The sequence below is a fragment of the Malania oleifera genome, chromosome 1 (genome assembly GCF_029873635.1).
Source record: "Malania oleifera isolate guangnan ecotype guangnan chromosome 1, ASM2987363v1, whole genome shotgun sequence".
NCBI lineage: Eukaryota > Viridiplantae > Streptophyta > Magnoliopsida > Santalales > Ximeniaceae > Malania > Malania oleifera.
In genome coordinates, this window is record NC_080417.1 from 107801735 (window position 1) to 107822240 (window position 20506).

General features: G+C 35.9%; 1 protein-coding gene across 1 annotated transcript; it reads right to left on the bottom strand.

Moving 5' to 3' along the window:
• Positions 1-12229: 12229 nt before the first annotated feature.
• On the bottom strand, positions 12230-13024 carry LOC131158560 (transcription factor ILI7-like). Its single transcript, XM_058113429.1, has 3 exons — positions 12822-13024; positions 12528-12668; positions 12230-12437 (listed from the first exon to the last, which is right to left on the bottom strand). Exons 1-3 carry the CDS (start codon positions 12936-12938, stop codon positions 12306-12308), a joined length of 390 nt encoding a protein of 129 aa, XP_057969412.1. The 5' UTR covers positions 12939-13024; the 3' UTR covers positions 12230-12305.
• Between the last annotated feature and the right edge of the window lie 7482 nt (positions 13025-20506).

Here is a 20506-nt window from a genome sequence, read left to right on the forward strand (position 1 = left end):
ATACAAAAAAATTAAGTAGCAGAGTAAGTAATGTTAGCTAAGTTGGCTAGCAAACACACATGCCTAAATATTGGCCAATGCCCTAATATTTTGCCCAATAGGCTTCAGAATCAGAAGAATTAAGCCATCTCTATAATCCAATATCCAAATGAAGAGGACTATAATATCTACAGAAAATATCTCAAGTTTTAAATAATAATACAAGATGTTGCAATACATTACCAAATGTCATAGTTCAAGTATTCTATAATTTATGATTTTTTAGAATTCCCTTAGAACTTATATATAATTTTTGCATGCTGCATAGGAAATTGTGTGTGTTGTGCGCAAGAAAATATTTTGAGTGCGCAAACAACATAAACTGTGTGTGTTGTATGTACAAGAAAGAATTGTAAGTGTGTGCTGTGTGTTGGCAACATGGAAGTGTGTTTGCATAAGGAGTCTGTGATAAGTAGGATTTCCTTATATTGTAATGGGCTCATTTTGAAATGCTCAAACAAGAATAAAGATATATAAATTAATTTGTGTTTCAATGAACTTTAGAGGTTTATAGTTTTCTTAACTTCATCTATTTTTAGTCTTTTTACCTTTTATTCTCTAGTCAATTTTTAATTTTTATTTCACCAAATATCTCTCTTCGATGTAAAAGTGGGAGAGGCTCATTCACGTGAAAAAGTTGCTATCATCAAAATAATAGAAGGATGCTAGCACACTAGCATCACCATTCACCACATTGCTCCATGTTCATGCTTATATGTATTCGTGTTTAAATTAAAATTACTCAATTGCATTAGTTTGAGCAAGCAAATTCAAGTTAGACTCAAACTCTAGTCCAACTAAAAATTTAACAAGTTTAGACATGATAAAACTCCAATTGTTTCAACTTATTTGTACACTAATTCCATTATTGATGATTAACTTCCCATAGCCCTTATTTCAACTCCATTAAACTCAACTCCATAATTTTAATTTCTCTTTTAAATTTTAACTTTCAAAATTAACTTTAAAAAAAAAATACTAAATTTCAAACCTACTAAATTTCAATACCATCACTTAGGAAGGGTGTGTATAATGTTATTTTCTTTTTCTCCATTTTTGTTATTGAAAACATAATATAACTTTACCTTGCTTCCTCGACAAAGGAGAGAACCCAATGTAGTTGGAAAGCTTACTGCTACCAGAAATTAATGATGGGAGGTATAAACAAACAAGATGCTAGTGATTCTACTGTTCTAAAAATTCATGGAGGTATACATGCAAAACAATCATTTTCTAGGGTTTCATGTGGTCATCATAGCTATATTATGTTTTCTATAGTATCCACCTTATCAACAATATCATTTTCCTAAAAAAATATTCAAAATAGGGCATCTGAATTTTCTTATGATCATCATAATATTATAAATAATACAATTCTTAAGCAAACAATATTCTATTTTCTACAATAACAAATACCAAGAGTAAATGAATCACTAAAAATAACAAACAATGTATTAATATGTATTTGAACTTTGCCAAATGTTATTCCAAATGATATATTTGTTTTTGTACTTCTCAAATTCAAGTACACAAACACAAAGATTATGTTAGGCACACCATATAACTTGGAAATAAAATTTGGAACAAGAAGCTTCCTAAACAAGGGAGCCAAGCACAGGCTTAAAGCCTTAAACCATGGGTTGCTAAAATCTTACTTCAACCATTTATTTCATAAAAAACCACAAAATTAAAAAAAAAAAAAATCAGAAAAAAGAAAGCTCTATCACCTATTGGACTCCCATAGTCATCATCATCATCTAACTAGAAGAGGTGAAAAAACTCTATCACCTATTAGACTCCCATAGTAATCATTATCTAACTAGAAGGTGAAAATTCTAGTATCTATATTAAAAAGAACTGAACCCCCCCTCCCCACCCCACCCCACCCCACCCCACCCCACACACACATAATTAAGAAAAAATCAAAAAACAAAAAGCAAAACTCCTCCAACAACTAGACACCCATAGTGAATGGGATGGAGTGGGACAAAGTTGATGTAAATAAGACCTCTTTGGTAGCCCTTGAAATTTGAATTTGAAACGAAATATCATATAGTAAGCCAATGATGCAAAAGTTGTAACGATAATCCACATTATGAACCACCAAGAACAGAAATCATGTGCCAATATATGTTGTTGTATAGGTTACACACAAAAATTTTAAACCATGCAATTGCTATATTATGAGACCTATAGATTTGAAGAACCCTCTAATACCAAGTGAAATTAGAAACATGAAACCCAATGAACCAGCTTGGCAGAATCATAAACACAATTTCTGCAGTATTGAATGAACACAAAACATACTGACACATAAACCAAGCATGAACATACACAGCACACTTTATTTATTTATTATTTATTCCAACATAACCTTAACAAAATTTTGCAAAACTCATTTGCAGCTGAGATTTAATTTAAAATTTATTCTATTAATAGAGCATAAATCTATATGAATAAATGTTCCAAGCATAAAGGTTTCAATAGAATTACTTTTCATCTAACAGTTTCCAAAGGAACAATTTCAATCCTTGAACCTGATCATAAAAGTCGGTGGACTTTGTATAGAGCCAATAGATCCAATTCAAACCAGACGCAGATTGAGATTCAATCCTATAATCTGACCAAACACATAGACTTCAACAACGGATACAGATTGTGATTCAAACCAATAATTTACAAAGCAAGATCGATGAACAAAGGGACTTACACTAGATTTGATTTTTGATAAAACCACTAGATACGATTCATGGCTAGCTTTGATTTGGTGTTCCCCTTGTTCCTTCCTCTAGGTTTGAGAAGTCACAAGTTGAGAGAGTCGAGGAGAGAAATCACAAGCGAGAGAGAGAACGATACCGGATAAATTTGACAATGGATCTACTGGGAATTCGAACAGATTCAGTTGCATAGACAAAATCTAGAAATTTTCTCAAGTAGATTTGTACCCAAAAGGAAAAACAAAAAGAATGGATTAATACAAAGAATTTGAAAAATGAAAGTCAAAAATTAGCAGTTGATTAATGCAATATATATATATATATATATATACATAAACGTAGAAGATTGTACCTGTTCAGATCTGAGACCTTCGTGGATCGGAGCACAAAACACCTTCGGAGAGTGGTCGAATTTAACGATAGGGCAAGGTAGCTTCTTTGTTTAAGGAGATTCCAACATTTGCTCTATTTAATAGGGGCTATTTAGTTACTACTTTAAGGCTATCTCGCTTTCGGACAGGTCCATAAATAGACCGAATGAAGAATAGACCGACGAATGTGCAGGATACCTTCATCGTTAAACTCGGTGGATAGAGGAGACGCCCTAGAAGGCAACACAGTGGTTTCAGATAGGTTTTTCACCTGCAGAAGAGGAAGAAGGCATTGAGCAACTTCAAATATGCCATTGTGGTCAAGTTTTTGAATCTTAGGGTAAGGCTCTTTGACATTGGGGCTCTTTTGATGTTTGTGGAGTGAAAGAGGCGAAAGGGAAAGAAAGGAGGGATCCAGAGGAGGGAAAGGATTTCGGGAAATCTGCGCGGGTTTAAGTTAGACTACTATTGGTGATGAACCCTTGAACCATCACTAATACCCTATTATTATTGACGAATTTTCCAAACCGTCACTAATATTCTTAAATAAATTGTTTTTATATTTTTTTAAATAAAAACACTATTAATGATGAATCCTCTAAATCATCGGTAATATCCCATTATTAGTGACAAATTTTTCAAACCGTCAGTAAAACTGCATTATTGGTGACGAATTTGCCAAACCGTCATTAATATTCTTAACTAAATCATTTTTATATTTTTTAAAGAAAAACACTATTAGTGATGAATCGTATCAACCGTCACTAATACCGCATTATTAGTGACAAATTTGCCAAACCGTCACTAATATTCTTAATTCAATTATTTTTATATTTTTTAAATAAAAATACTATTAGTGACGAATCCTTGAATCGTCACCAATACCCTATTCTTAGTGACGAGTTTGTCAAACCGTCACTAATATTCTTAACTAATTTTTTTTTTTAAAAATAAAAACACTATTAGTGGTGAATCCTCTAAACCGTCACTAATACCCCATTATTAGTGATGAATTTGCCAGACAATCACTAATATAGTTAAATAAATTATTTTTATATTTTTTAAATAAATAAAATTATTAGTGACGGTTTATAAACCATCACTAATACTAGCTATTTATATTATACAATACTATTAGTGACGGTTTATTAACCGTTACTGATAAGAGAATTTTAGTGACGCATTGAAATCGTCACTAATACCCCGTGAATCGTTACTAATATTTTCCCGAGATAGTTTACGAGCGAAAAGTGGTTTCTCGCGATAGTTTGCGTGGGAAAATTGATTTTTTAGTGACGGAAGTATTAACAACGAAATTCAATTCGTCACTAAAAGTGCACTATTACTGACGAAATTCAATTCATCACTAATACTTCCGGAACTAAAAACCAGTTTTCTTGTTGTGACATGCACATGCACAAACCAGATAAACCCCACCATAGTAATAACATTAATAATATATATATGCCATCACACAATAATATTTACAAACTAACATTACTCATGTGCACATTATGTATCAAAGAAACACTTCCTTTAGTCAATATAAACGAAATGAGTGGTATAAAATGCTTTGATTTAGAAAGAAAAGATCTTTTTTTTTTTTTTTATTGAAAAAATAAAAAAAATAAGGATACAACATTCAAATGACCTTTGGGAAACAAAATGATTTGAAAATTGAGTTTGGTTCTGGCATCTACCTTTATCCCATGGTTTATGGTGATGTACCAATCAAACCTCAAGTTTAGGGTCCCTTCCATTTTGGTAAATATATTTTTTATTGAAACCATGAAAAATGTTTTGATCGCACTTTCTGAACATCTATCTTTGGAAATTTGGGGTGTCAAAATTTTTAAGTGACTAATTATTACTTTTATCAGGATCCATGTTAAAAAATAAGGTTTTAAACAAATCTTCCATTTAGAAAAGAATATTACTCCCTTGAGTCCTATCTTGGTACCAAACAAAAGTATCCATCATCCCAAAATTAAAGGCCAAGGCCAAAACATGAACTTATTAAAAAAAGACATACTCTATTTGAACAACTTATGCACAATAACTAATAACTTCTTCCACAAATCTTCAATTTAGGCAAATCTTCAATTTAGGCAATGTGGCAAAAAATATGTGGGACCACCACATGAACATAACCTTATTGGGCTTCAAAATGATTGGAATCTCAACCTCTTACTTCCCAAGGACTCAAGTCGTCCCTATTGTGACTAGAGGTGGCTAGGGTCTACTTGGTTTTCTTCAATTCGATTATTGAAAACAAAGCCCAACCTGTGAGATGCAATTGAAAAGAGGATATAAACTATAATATATGAGGGAAATCTATTCCCTTCACATTTCCAACCGATGTGGGACTGGGAAATGGGATTATGCATCCTGCAAAGAAAGGTTGGCATGGGCAATAATTACATGTGCAATTCTGGCAGGCAGCAACACTTCTTGTCCCAATAAAATGAACTATTTTATTTGATATTTTGGGTCGAATTAAAAATGATAATTGAATAACTAGACATTTATGAAAATATCCAAGATTATCATTAATATTGTATAAAATTATAAAATACAGTTTATTTAATCAGTTTTTGATTTTCCGGTTAGTTTTTTTTTTTGGTGAAAATTGAAACTGAAACCGAAATAAAAATTTTTTAATTTTAAAAATCAAAATCAAATTAGAAAACTAAAAAACCAAACTGAAGCATATTTCAGTCTAATTTCAATCCAATTTTTGATTTTTCTGTAAAATTTGTACACTCCTAATGGTAGTGAGTATAGGCCTTCCATTACAATGTCATCTCAATCAAGCTCTTTACTACTCTCTAGATCTTGTCTATTTTATTCTCTTAAATTGTTTTAAAAGTTAAAAAATTATCATGATGATCAAACAATATGTAGGAGTAGTTGTTGGGCTCTGTGGAGCCTAGTTGTGTTTGATCCGGATGATGACCCGATTTGAATTAGTGCTGCGAGGTTTTTTTTTTTTTTTTAATGAGAGATTTCTATCCTAAGACTTAGTTCATGGAGTGAAGTCTATCTTTGGGGCCCGTTTTGTGGCCCATTAAGAACCCTGTGCGCAACATATAAAACTATTATTTTTTGGTGATTAGGAAAGGAGTTTGGTACTCTATACATGACCTAGAGTCCAAGAGACACAATTGCAGTTGCTGAAGCAAATACTAATACAAGCTTATGACACCGCAAACTTGGTCACATAAGTGAGAAAGGGATGAAGATGTTGCTATCAAAAGGGAAACTACCAGAATTGAAGTCCGTTGATTTTGACTTGTGTGAAGACTGTATCTTAGGAAAGTAGAATATGGCGAGTTTCTTGAAAACTGGCAGGACACCGAAAGCTGGAAAATTGGAGTTAGTACACAATGATTTGTGGGGGCCTTGTTCGGTTGCATCCCTTGGCGGTTCAAGGTATTACACTACTTTCATTGATGACTCAACTAGAAAGGTATGGGTTTATTTTCTAAAAAATAAATATGATGTATTTGAAACTTTTAAGAAGTGGAAGGCTATGGTTGAGACAGAGATAGGTTTAAAAGTAAAATGTGTGAGGCCAGACAATGGAGGAGAGTACATAGACGGAGGGTTTAGTCAGTATTGTGCTGCACATGGAATAAGGATGGAGAAAACCATTCCTAGGACACCACAGCAAATGGTGTGACTGAGCGCATGAATAGAACTCTCAATAAGCATGCTAGGAGTATGAGGTTGCATGCTAGACTACCAAAAACGTTTTGGGCTGATGCTGTTAGTACTGCAGCTTACCTGATAAAAGGAGGACCTTTAGTTCCCATGCAGTTCAGGCTTCCTAAAGAGGTTTGGAGTTATAAGAGGTCAAATTTTCTCATTTAAAATATTTTGGTTGTGTTTCTTATGTTCATATTGATTCTGATGCTCATAGTAAACTTGATGCAAAGTCCAAAATATGTTTTTTCATTAACTATGGTGATGAGAAACTTGGCTATTGGTTTTGGGATGAACAAAACAAGAAAATCATTAGAAGTAGACATGTGATATTTAATGACCAAGTTATGTATAAGGACAGTTCAACTGTAGTGCCAGATGTCAAGAGATAGATCTGAAGAAATCTGAGTTTGTTAACTTGGATGAGTTGACTGAAAGTATTGTCCAAGAAAGGGGTAAAGAGGATAAGGAGAATATAGAATCATAGGTAGATCAGAGTACACCTGTAACTGTGGTTCGTAGATCTTCTAGGACCATTAGACCTCCATAGCGTTATTCACCCGCTCTAAATTATCTCCTGTTGGCTGATGGTGGTGAGCCAAAGTGTTATGATGAAGTCTTGCAGGATGAAAATTCAAGCAAGTGGGAGTTAGCCATGAAGGATGAGATGAATTCCTTGTTGGGGAATCAGACATGAGAATTGACTAAATTGCTAGTAGGGAAGAAGGCATTGCACAACAAGTGGGTATACAAAGTAAAGAATAAGCATGATGGTAGCAAGTGATAGAAGACCAGATTAGTTGTCAAAGGATTCCAATAGAAGGAGGGCATTGACTTCAAATAAATATTTTCTGCAGTTGTGAAGATGTCAACAATTAGACTGGTACTAAGAATGGTGGCTGCAGAAAACCTACATCTTGATCAGTTAGATGTGAAGACGATATTCTTTCATGATGACTTGAAGGAAGACATTTACATGATTCAGCCAGAAGGGGTCATTGTCAAGGGACAAGAGAATCTAGTCTGCAAACTAAGAAAGAGCTTGTATGGCCTAAAACAAGCTCCAAGATAGTGTGTTAGCTTTGGTGGCTACACCATCATTGTTCAATGTGTGTTGATGATATTAACCTATTTGTTGTTCCTAGTGTTTCCTATCTTTGTAGATCATGTTTTGTACATGTACTCATACATGAAGTACTGGATCGAAGGCAAAGATCGAGCCGAGTAGACGTCAAGAAGGAAAGATCGAATGGATACGTACTCAGAAGGACCCAAGCACAACCAGAAGCTTAATTGTAGAATTATTTGTAATAAGGGTTGTGTGTGTGGTAAGAACTTTTTGTAACTCTTGTGTTTTGTTTCTGCATGATTTTTGAGTAAGATTTGAGCAATGCACATGCATATTAGGACACATGAGTTTATATGATTGCACTAAAATCACAAACTGTACATTCATGGTTTTCAAAGTTAACTCAAAGAGTTTATCAAAAGAATCCTAAGCTCAAAGTTGTTTTTCAAAGGGACAAGTCTTCAAACATCTTGTTATTTTGAACATCTTCATACTTAGTACTGGATTTATCAAAACGAGTCTTATGTCGTAAAGTTTCAAAGAAGTCAAGTATATTTTCTATAAAGGACATACAAGCATATAAGATATCGAAACGATCTTTCAAATATGTTTTCATAATTCAAGATATCTTATATTTGAGGAAAAACTCACTTCGACAAGTTTTAATCTTCATTAAACTTTATATATTTTATATAATTTTGTCCAAGAATGTTTTAAGTGATTAAAAGGTTTTTTGATTGGGTTTAAAACCTCAGTTATGCATCTATCAAATTTCTTGAACACCTTTCAGTATTTGGGACATAAATTTTTCTATAAAAATCCACAAAGGGCGATCTTAGTGTCTATGGAAAGTTAAGAAAAAATCTCATAACTTTTATGTTGATGACTTTGACGGTTTCAGGAAAACCTTCAATGATTGTTTTGAAAACCATCGACGGTTTGCGTCAGGATTTTCGTCCCAACAGCTATAAACGGCTAGTTTGCATAGTTTTTTTTTATTGTTTTAAATGCCCAACGACCATAAAATGGCTAGTAGGCCTTTTGCCTATAAATACAAGTCCTTAAACTTGTTTAACAATAGTTTTGATTATTTATTACAAGTATTTAGTGAAAATATCTTTGAATCCAAAACCAAACACTTTGCACTTGCATTCTAGTCATTCATTCACAAAGTGCTCATTCTATCTTGCTCATTCATCTTGTTTGAATCATTCCTTAATAGATTAGTGTGAGGTTTGACTTTTATTTCATATTTGCTCATTTGAGGAGCATTGATTTGTAATCTTCCATCTCTTTGAAAGGTTCTTTGTGAACTGGTTTGGTGAAGGTTCTTTGTGAACCGAAGTGAAGGCTCTTTGTGAGCGTGTAGGGATTTGTTCCCAAGTGTAGGGTTTTGTACCTGAGTTGTAAGGCTTGCTCTGCTAGGGAAGGAGCGTCTATAGTGGATTGTGGGACCCTTGGCTTAGTGTTAAGGCATAAACGTAGGCTTGGTTCCGAACCACGTTAAAACCCGGTGTTAAGCTTTTCTCTCCTTACTCTTTATTATATTGTCTTGATTTGCATTTGCTATATATTGTGATACAATTGCTTGCTTCTTGCCAAGTATTTTTTTTTTTTTGTAGAGAAAATTTTAAATACGCGAAAAGAGTCATTCACCCCCCTTTGATTACTGTTGCTATGTTAAGTTCTCTAACAATTCTTTCATCATTCTACTATTGTATGTAAATGATATGCTCATTGTAAGGTCTAACATTGAGGAGATTAACAATCTGAAAAAGCAATTGTCAAAACAATTTTCAATGAAGGATTAAGGAAGGATTTGAGAGCTACAAAGCAAATCCTTGGTATGAGAATCATTAGAGACAAGGCTAATGGTACATTGAAGCTTTCACAGTCAGAGTATGTGAAGAAAATTCTCAGCAGGTTCAACATAAATGAAGCCAAACCAGTGAGCACACCCTTGGGTAGTCATTTCAAATTAAGCAAAGAATAGTCACCGAGGATAGGAGAAGAAAGGGACCATATGAGTAAGGTGCTTTATGCCTCAGCTACTGGTAGCTTGATTTATACCATGGTGTGTACTAGGCCAGATGAGGCCAGACATTATACATGTAGTGGGAGTTGTGAGCAGATTCATGAGATATCTGAGGGTTTCATCAGATAGATGTCTTTGCTTCACAGGTGCAAGTTTGAAATTGCATGGTTATGTAGATGTTGATTTTTTTTTATTACATAGGAACTTCAGCCACCAACAAACCCTTCGAACCCCCTGGTGCGATATCAAACCTACGGATCAACGTCCTCCCCCTAGGTCTCGCTGATTAGGTAAAGTCCGAAATGCGGACACGACTTCCGTGCATCAGTTGGACATTTGTCCAACCCAACTCCCGAGAAAAATCTCCATTACCATCCACGGTCCCCATTGGCTCACAGAGAACTCTTACCATCCACGGTCTCCGCTAGCTCACAAAGCGAACTCTCACCATCCACGGTCCCCACTGGCTCATAGAGTAAATTCTCACAATCCATAGGTACCGCTGGCTCCGTGAGTGTGTCTACCCGAAATTGAACCCCTGATGCTCCTTCTTATGTGCTTATGCCTTTCCACCACGCCATGCCCGTGGGGACATGTAGATGCTGATTTTGTTGGTGATAATGATAGTAGAAAGAGTATTACAGGATTTTTATTTACTTTGGGTGGTACAACTATATCTTGGGCTTCAAATCTACAAAAGATTGTTACTTTGTCTACTATAGAAGCTGAATATGTTGTAGCAACTGAAGCTAGAAAGGAGATGATTTGGCTGCATGGTTTCTTAGACGAATTGGGTAAGAAGCAAAAGATGGACATTCTACATAGTGACAGTCAGAGTACAATTTTCCTTTTTAAAAATTCGGCTTTTCATTTAAAGTCAAAGCATATATAGACAAAATACCACTTTATCTTTAACTTGTTGAAGATAAGCTGATAATACTTGAAAAGATCTGTGGATCTAAGAACCCGGTAGACATGTTGACTGAGGGTGTCACTATTGAGAAACTGAAGCTGTGTGCAACTTCAGTTGATCTTCTAACTTGAGGACAGGAGGATAAGTTGCAGGGATGAGGGATTGTGGTTGATGTTGGTGATTGAACTAGTCTCCAAGTGGGAGATTTGGATGGCTTTGTGGAGCGTAGTTGTGTTTGATCTAGATGATGATCCGACTCGAATTAATGCTGCGTGATTTTTTTTAATGAGAGATTTCTATCCTAAGGCAACGCCCTCGGAAAAATTTTTGGGGCCCATTTTGTAGCCCATTGGGAACCCTGTGTGCAGCATATAAAACTATTATTTTTTAGTGATTAGGTTTGGCCGTCATTTTGAAAGCGAGAGAGAAAACATTGTATAGCCGCACTCTCTGTTTTTCTTCTTGATCATAGTGAAATCCCTGCAACTCCATGGATGTAGGCAAAATTGCCGAACCATGGAAATATTGTATTGTGCGTGTGATTCTTTTTTTTTTTTTTTTTGGTGTGGATTGTTTCTCTACTTTTGTTTCTCACAGGATCTAAGAATTTCGTGTTAATTCCCTAGAGTAGTTTTGTTATTGTTCTTTAGGTTTGTGCATGTGGTACAAAACGTTAACATTTTTATTTTGTTCATTAATTTAAAAGAGAATTAAAGTGATGTATTTTTGTCTAGTAATTGTATTACTTAAAGTAGTATTCAAATTCCAATAGTTATTATATCTATTTTTTGCCACATTAAACCGATTAACTTTCATTTTGATAAGTGGTGTAGGTTAATTTAGATGCCATATAACCCCATGCCACAAGGAAAACAAGACATTCATAGTTGCATATTGACTATTGTGCCACAAAAAAAAAAAAGAAATAGTACTATTATTTTTTTTAAAATTTTTTAAAGGAGGATAATTTCATATTAGAGAAAAAGAAAACAAGTAAGGAATTTGAATTCTTAAAGAAAGTCATACAAAGAAAGAAAGGAGAAGTGAACAAGTCATCCTCCCAATGTAGAGAAGACAAAGAGGCCTTGGCCCTAGTCCATGATTTAAGCCTGTAAAATTCAACAGAATTTAATATTATTTTTCCCTAAATATCAACACAATTCTAAATCTGTGACTTCTTGTTCCAATTAAAACACAGTGAGTTGCAAACTGATCACGTATTGCTAGCACCATTGAAAAACAACAACTTCGAGAAACACACTCCAATTCTCCAGCTAAGAAAAAGCCCGAAGGTTATTTAACGAAAGATGGCCAACTACGCACTCTGGCAGTATTAATCATAATTCATAGACTAATTAAAGTCCAAGAAATCAAAACAACTGTGGAAACGAAAATAATTTAATCCACTTGCCGCCCAACAGAACCAAAGAAGCTGTCAATACAAAGTTTGGCTTTGCTAATCAACTTCAACCCTTATCTGAAAATGGAATATTACAAAAAGAAAATAAATGGACAGATATCTTAGAATAAAAAATTGCATGTCCCCGTTACGCCTTCGTGTGAACTGAAAGAAGAAGCCCTGCAGGACCTAACCAATGTGAAACAAAGAAATTGAGCAAGAAAGAAAGATGAGGGATTAAAATGCAGAGGAATATCTCTATTGAATTTGGTGTAGCACCTCCCTTAGGATCTGTTCTTCAGCATTAGTGATGTGTGGATAAGCCAACAGCTCGGCGATCTTCCCACACAGGTCACCGACCTCTCCTTGTAGTCTCCTAATGTGACTGCATGCCTCCTCAAGGAGTTTCGGCAAAGGCACCTTATAAAATTCACAAACAAAATTAATCCCAGATTCAGAACAAACAAAAATAAAAAATAAAGACACGCAGCTGTGAGCTGTCTCATTTGCTCACAGATCGAAGAAGTGCAAGTATATGTGTGTGTGTGTGTGAAACTGTAGCTGGGTACTTACCTTCGAGGTACTGCCTCTACTGCCATTGTTTTCAACATCTAGCATTAATGCTCGAAGCTTCAAAATAAGATCCTTACTTGTCTCATACTGGGTGGTGCTTGAGGTTCTTGAAGACATGATCAGAAACTTACGATGAAGTCTGCAGCTTGTGTGTGTGTGTAATCTCCTAGTTACGAAAAGAGCTAGAAGAAGCACCTAAGAACAAGAGCAAATGGGTGTATGTATGTGTGTGAAGTTGGAGGTGGGAGCAGGGAGGGATGTATTTTGGTAGAGAACCATAAGGACAAAAGAAGGATGTTGTCGTCGAGATAAAGAGATTGGAACCCCACCCCATCCCACCCCCAAAGTCACAAAAGCAGAGCGACTCCCAGAGATCCAAAATCGAAAGGGGAGCCGTACTTTGCAAGCGTGCCTAACGTGGAATATTTTAAAATAAATAAATAAATAAAAATACATGTATATATGTAAGTACGTGTGTAGGGGTGTGCAATCGGTCGGTTTGCCCAATTCGGCCAATCAACCAAATTTTTTCGGTTAACTCTCCATTATAACCGAACTAACCGAATTACACTCCTTAACCGAACGGTATCCAACTGAATTGAATTTTTGATTAATTTGATTAAATTGAATTATCACCCTTATATGCGTGTGTATCCATAGCTTGGTACGTTCCAGAAATTAACAATTGAATCAGGGGCACATGCACATTCTGCTAACTGGAGTCGATTCGTATCACTATCTTTTAAGATAGTGCTTGCTACCAAAGTGATTGAGAACAGTAGATGTAGTGTCGTTTAATGAGCAGATCATGAGAAGTAGCTATCATTGCTGGGAATGGCTCCATTTTGTACAATAGCACAGCTCTCTGCAGAACCAATAGCTACTTACCCGCAAATACTATATATATATATATATATATATATATAGAGAGAGAGAGAGAGAGAGAGAGAGAGAGAGAGAGAGAGAGAGAGAGAGAGAATCAAACGTTATTAGCCCATGACTTTTTTTAGTCATTAATTAACTAACATAAATTATCAGCTTATAAAATTTAAACCAAACAGATCAATTTGAAGCTGTTCGCACCCCTTCCCCTCGATCCTCCTGCACAAGAAAGACCATGATTTTAATTTTAAACGTAGCTAGCAAGGGAAAGATATTTGAAAATCCACAGTATTGATCTTAATCTAGCTAGCTGCTTCCTTGCCAGCCCACGATGCATGTATGAGGTTGCCAGTTTGGAGTCTCCTTAATTAGCACAGCTGCATGTCACATGGAAACCGATCATGCATCTCATCATTTTGCATATAGGGTTGTGTTTAGATGGAGAAACTCTGGAAATCTAATCCCTGAAGTTTCACAGTTACGTTTGGAAATGTGTTATTGCCATTCTAATATATATATATATATATCTACTGCAATCGAAAATGACATTCACATTGTTTTGTTTCTCCCTTCTTAATTTGTCTCTCGCTGCCACTTTATTGCGGTATTTTATTTGGACTAGTGGATGGGCGTCGTAAAAGACCGATCAGAAGAGACCCATGCGTAGCCACAAGCACTGGCCTTTGTTGTCACATATAGAAGAGGCAGAGTTTTTCACTATTTAGATTGCGATATTATTTTGATAAGTTTCTTGGACTCTAGGGTGATCGGTATATATCAAGAAGAATTTTTAGACACACCTACTATTTGTTCTTTTTTTTTTTTTGCTATGAGGTTGTCAGCATTATTTTCCTCCAAAATAAGAGTCACTGCAAACTGGAACCCTTGTCAAATAATGAAGTTTAAAAAGTGAACACATATCCTCTATCTTAACGTATATGTGAAGTTAGAGCAAAATAAATTTCAAGAACTCTATACTAACTGTTACAAGATCTAAGTCCAACATACCCAAACTTAACAGTGTGTGACACCAACACACTTAGTTAAACTAATGTCATGCATACACAAGTGTTGGTTCAATCTTGCATGTGTATAATAATACAATTTAATGTTCACAACGCAACAAGTATTACATGAGCAACACCTCCCAACCTTTCTCTTATTCAAAGACATGGAAATATACGTACTCTAATATATGCAGGAAACACACAACTTGTCCATTCCCATGGGATAACTCACATTTTAAATTGACGCAAAGCTGACACCCCAATTGCCTAAGGTCTACAATTGGCAACCCCAATTGCTTTGGTTGTGCTGGATGTAACCATCAATTGCCAACAAAGCTAAAACAAGTTGTGTGATGAGTCCCTAAAATATATGATTTTAGACCCTCATTTACCTGTGCTTATCCTCATTTTATTATATATTTACCCATAATTATCATTGTTCAGAGTTATGCAAGGTTTGTTTGTCTTTTCAGGAAAAATAGATTAAAACCATGGAGTTAGGCATTACAAGAAGTCAAGGAGAATTTGGAGGATTCAAAGATCGAATCTAGACGTTCAACCAAGCTCCAGAAGCTTCAAATCATACATGGATAAGAAGATAATGCTCGACCATGTGGCGCAACCTGCAAATCACAGAGGCGACATAGTCTTCTACTACAAACTCCAAGGTTTAGACTAAGATCCGAATGCTGCAAGATTCGACCAAGTGCTCGACCGAGTGACCCACTAGGACAACCACACTGAGATGCTGAGAAAGAACTTAAATTCAGAAGTACAAAAAGTCTCGACGAAGTGTTCGACCAAGAGACCTTCAAGGGCTACTACGTCGAGATACAGCGATAAGATCGAGATACCACAAGTCTCAACCATCAACTCGACTATCAATACCCTGATGCGCAACGAAATCGAAGACATTGAAGATTTGGATCCCTGACTTCCTGCAAGTCTCGACTAAGACGCGCACAAGAATGATAGAGGCATGACTTGGTTGATAGCAATGATCTGTTGCGCAAGATCTTCTACAAACCTTCCTAAATTGTAGTACAAACATTATAAACCCTAGAGCCTATAAATATTCGCTATGAACACAAGCTCTGGGTTCCTTTTTGGCCTCTCTTAGGTTAGTGACAGACTTAAGATGTCATTGAGAGGCAAGTTAGATTAGGAGTAATATAGTTTTCAATTCCTATTTTGGTGTGTGCATGAAGTGTTCAACGACTAGTGACAACTGGCAGCGTTCGTGTGCTATCAGTGTATATTACACGATCACTTTCTTGTACCTTTTGACATTAGTGACAAACCTTTTGAATACAAAAGGGATGATCTTTTTACCTATTTTCTCCTTTACTAGCTTTTTATTTACTGCTTTCCATTTACTTGTTGTGTGTTTGATGAAAGATTGCAAATAAGGATAAGCACTACTACGTATCTGTCAGAGGGAAGTAGTTGGCTATGGGACCATGGAGGTGTTCGTTATAGTTGAGATAGGGTATACTTTGATTCCCAACTGTGCTCCAGATGGTTGGTGCACCCTTGCTACCCTGTGCCCTCGATCGACCCTCTCTCGTTTGGTCCGCTTGGGTTAGTACTTCTATCGATGTTTGAAGGAGCATAGTTAGAGGCATGGCATCCAGCATTTGATTCAATCCTCAACATCGCTTTTTAGGAGTGGGGTAACATAGAAATTTACTTGCTTTCTAGTAGTATAAATTTACTTGCTTTCACTTCATTGCTTTCAAGTAGTTCATTAGATTTCAACCATTAAAAAGTACCATCTTTTACTTCTTTTTCATAACAAGATTATAATAAACTAAATTGGAAGTAGTCTAATAACTGTGCTTCAAGTCTTCGTTGATCGATACCCAACTTACCCACTTTCTACTGAATTTGGGATAGTTAGGTTTATAAATATTATTTTTAGTAGTTAAGAACTCAAGCCTTGGCGAGCCTACCATTGTGTCTGCAAGTAAGTGGCCATTCATGGGTTTACCCACTAACCAAGCCTGTTTGCTAGCCATGCAAGGGTGTATTACCAAGTAACTGCCCTGTATAGTCAACATGTCAACATTGATCAAGGCAATTGACTTTGATAGTGTATACTCCCAATAGTTAACACTTGTGTCTAGTAGGGTTTCCTTTTAACCATTACTTGTTTATTTCATCACAACAACAACAAGTGTCACTAAGGCACTTGATGTAATAAAGTTAACCATCCGACCATGTTAACCGAAAACAATCGTTGTAAGAAACATTGGCAAGGATTATGGCCCCAACCATATCCATCACTAACCATGTCAAGTAGGCAGCTTTGCTTCTATGTGCTCCCCCCACCCCTCCCTCCCTCATAACAACATAGTTTAACCAACCAACAAGTATCATCAAGACAACTCTTGATGTAGAGACCCAAACTAGGAAATAAGGAAATTAAATAAGAAAGGAAATAGGGGATTTTCAGTAGGCTTAGTCGACGAACTCTATGTTCTCATTGACAAAGGTCCATCCGAGGATCATCGCCGAAATTCAGAGTTTCGTCGACGAAGAGATGTAGAACGTTTGGAAAAATATCAGGCTTAGGGTTCATCGACAAAGTCCTTACTTCATCGACGAACAACCTTGTGTGGCTCATTGACGAAGGCGCCATTAGTTGACGAATTTGACCGTGTCAAAGGGTCTATAAATAGGATATTTTGTTTACTTCTTTATTAAGAAACTTGATTTCTCTCTCTCTCTCTCTCTCTCTCTCTCTCTCTCTCTCTCTCTCTCTAACCTGCGCCCCTACTCTCTCTCTCTCTACAATTTCTCGTTGCTTGTTGATAGATTCGACAAACAGAAGTTACTACGAGGATTTAGGGGAGATTCTCTACAAGTCTAGCCGAGCAGATATTTGATTTGAGTATTTTGGGCGTTATTCCAAAATCAGGGTAAGTAGATTTTTAAGGGTTTATGGTTGTTGTGAACTATAGGAAGGCTTAGGAAATGAATAAGGGTTGCTAATCTAGAGTTTGTGTTGATTTATTTGGGGAAATTGTGGTTTCAGGATTTTAAACCACAAACGTCATAGAACATGGAGTTTGGGATTTCTAGGGACCTTTCTTGTAAGCCAGGTAAGGGGGTTTTTTTTACATCAGTTATTTTTTTCTGAAATCTATACTGATTAAACTGTAGTTATGATTTCGGTAAAATTAGGGTTTTGGGGGATGGTCTCCATTTTTCGTTAAACTTACATATTCTTATTATATTAAAAGTTGGAGATGCTTGAAACCCTGTTTTATGTAAATCGTAGTTTTACAAACCGTTTATTATATTACAGCATATTTAATCAAATGAGTGTGACATGAGATGGTTAATGTGAATGAACTGAACTTGTGGAATATTTGGTATGAAATATGGGAACTAGAGTTCCAAATTGTTTTCAGGGAATTGTGGAAAACAAGATACCAGTTTTAGACCGAGGGTTGTGTATGCCTGTTAATGTTGATGAATAAATGAGTTTGTGAAAAATACTGGAATTGCTTAAATGCTTTATGGAATGAAAAAGGGTTACTATGCTTTTATTATAAATTATATATATGATGCATGAACCACCTAAGGAACTGGTTACTATGGAAGCACGATACCATTGCTAGTGGGTGATATAGTGCAACCACGCCTTATCGGTGAGGATGAGTATTTCAAAAGTCGATTGGTCATTGGCTGTGGCGTTTGATCTAGGGTGGGAAATAACCAAAGCGGGCTTGTAACATTGAAGTGATTAGGCTGGTGGGCCGCCAAAGCTAGATCAGGTCTACGGACCGCACAACCCGTACCATGGAGGAAGTAAATGGTGTTTATGTGGTGTTCCTAGGCTGGGATGAGTTCGATATGCATATACATGATTTAAAAATAAAATGGGTAGAGTTACAACTTTGAGTACCGGGCCAAGGGATTTTACAATGTATGGGCCTGTATCCTACCCCAACCTTGGGAACTCTCGCTTGTAATGAGCCACACTATCTTTTGGAGAAATTATATATATATATATATATATATATATATATAATCTTCTATATCATAGGATTGAGAATGTTTTAAATGCATAATTCATTTCAGTTAAACTTGCTATGGTTTTCTATTGGAATAAACTTATGTAGTCACACACTGATGTAATCTGATCCACCTTACTGAGAAGTGTCTCACCCCAATATACAAATCTTGTTTCAGTTCCTGTAGGAAACCGGACCTAGCGTCCAGTGGGTTCTGGAGTATAGTGTTTTGGGAGTCCTTTTTGTAAGTACTTGTGTAAGTATTGGACTATGGTCAGGTTATCTTTTTGGGGTTGCAATAGAAACATTGGAAGTATTTATGTAATAGTATTTACTTAGAACTCTAGTATGGTATTTGGAGATTGAAACTTTTCCACTGCTTTATTGTATGTTGCTCATGGATAGTGTAACTGTGAACCCTTTGGGGTCAGACCATCTTATTTATGGTATCAGAGAATATTTTTATTTTATATTATGTTTTTTAGCACTCCAAACCCATATTGTAACGACCCGAAGAATAATGATATTTAAATAATAAAAGAAAGGGAAATTGAGGGTATAAGAGGACCTCATTGAGGAAGGAAAGGTTCGTCGATGAGGAAAAACCGAGAGAGGTTTTAAGCAGTCTGAATTTCATCGACGAGGAGTGGGTTTGTCGACAAAATTATTAAAGGACTCGTCGACGAGATGACGTGACTTGACGATGAATCCAGTCCTATAAATATCAAAAACCCTGATTTTAACTTCAAAATTAAGAAACCTCTCACTGTCTCTCTCTCCCTACGATTTCTCTCTCTTCTCTCTTCGATTTCGGGCCGGATTTCCTCCATTTCGACGATCTGAAGCCACCACGACGCTCTTGGGGAAGTTCTCTCCAAATCTGCCGGAGCAGATCATTAGTGAAAGCAAGTTGGAAATCATCCCTAAGTTGAGGTAAGACTTTTTAAGCCAAATTTGGTCTTACGGTAGTTATAAGAAATGATATACACGTGAAAATACTGAAGTTTAGTACTGAGAGTTTTCATTTTCAGGGTATTGAGCAAGAAATCCTACGGGTGTTAGACCAGGATATTTTGGGTGTTTCCTCAGTAGCCAGGTGAGGGGATAAACTAAGCTAGTATTTTATGAAAAATATGTATATTGTTATAGCATTTGATTTCAGGAAAATAAATATATTTATATATGATTTATATTTGGGAAAATACTGTTAAAAATGATGGTATGTTAAATATGTGGAATACCTGTTAGTGTGGCATGAGTAGAAATTATTATGAAATACTGTTTTCTAAGAATATGTTAATGATACATATTTTTATAATGGAAAACCGGAGTACGAGCTGAGATTTTTATATGTTTTTCCGGTGTATAGGTCGTGCTATATGTATGATTTGCTAGCGTACGGGTTGAGCTATGTATATATTTTGCCAACGTACGGGCCGTGCTATGGATGTAATTTGCCAGCGTATGGGCTAAGCTATGTATATGACTTGCCGGCATACATGCTGAACTATGGATGTGATTTGCCAACGTACGAGCCGAGTTATGGTAAAATGTGAAATACCAGCGTACGGGCCGATGATTTTTCATGATATATGTATATATGCAAAATGATGTGATTGATCTGATAATTAATGATATGAGATATCCATGTATCACAGTTTCAGTATATGTTATATGATATCAGAACCTGGTTGGCTTGGTCGAGGCTAGCATTTGCACGGTACCGTCGCTATGTGTCCATGGTCTTCATGATTATGATATTTGTGTTAACGCC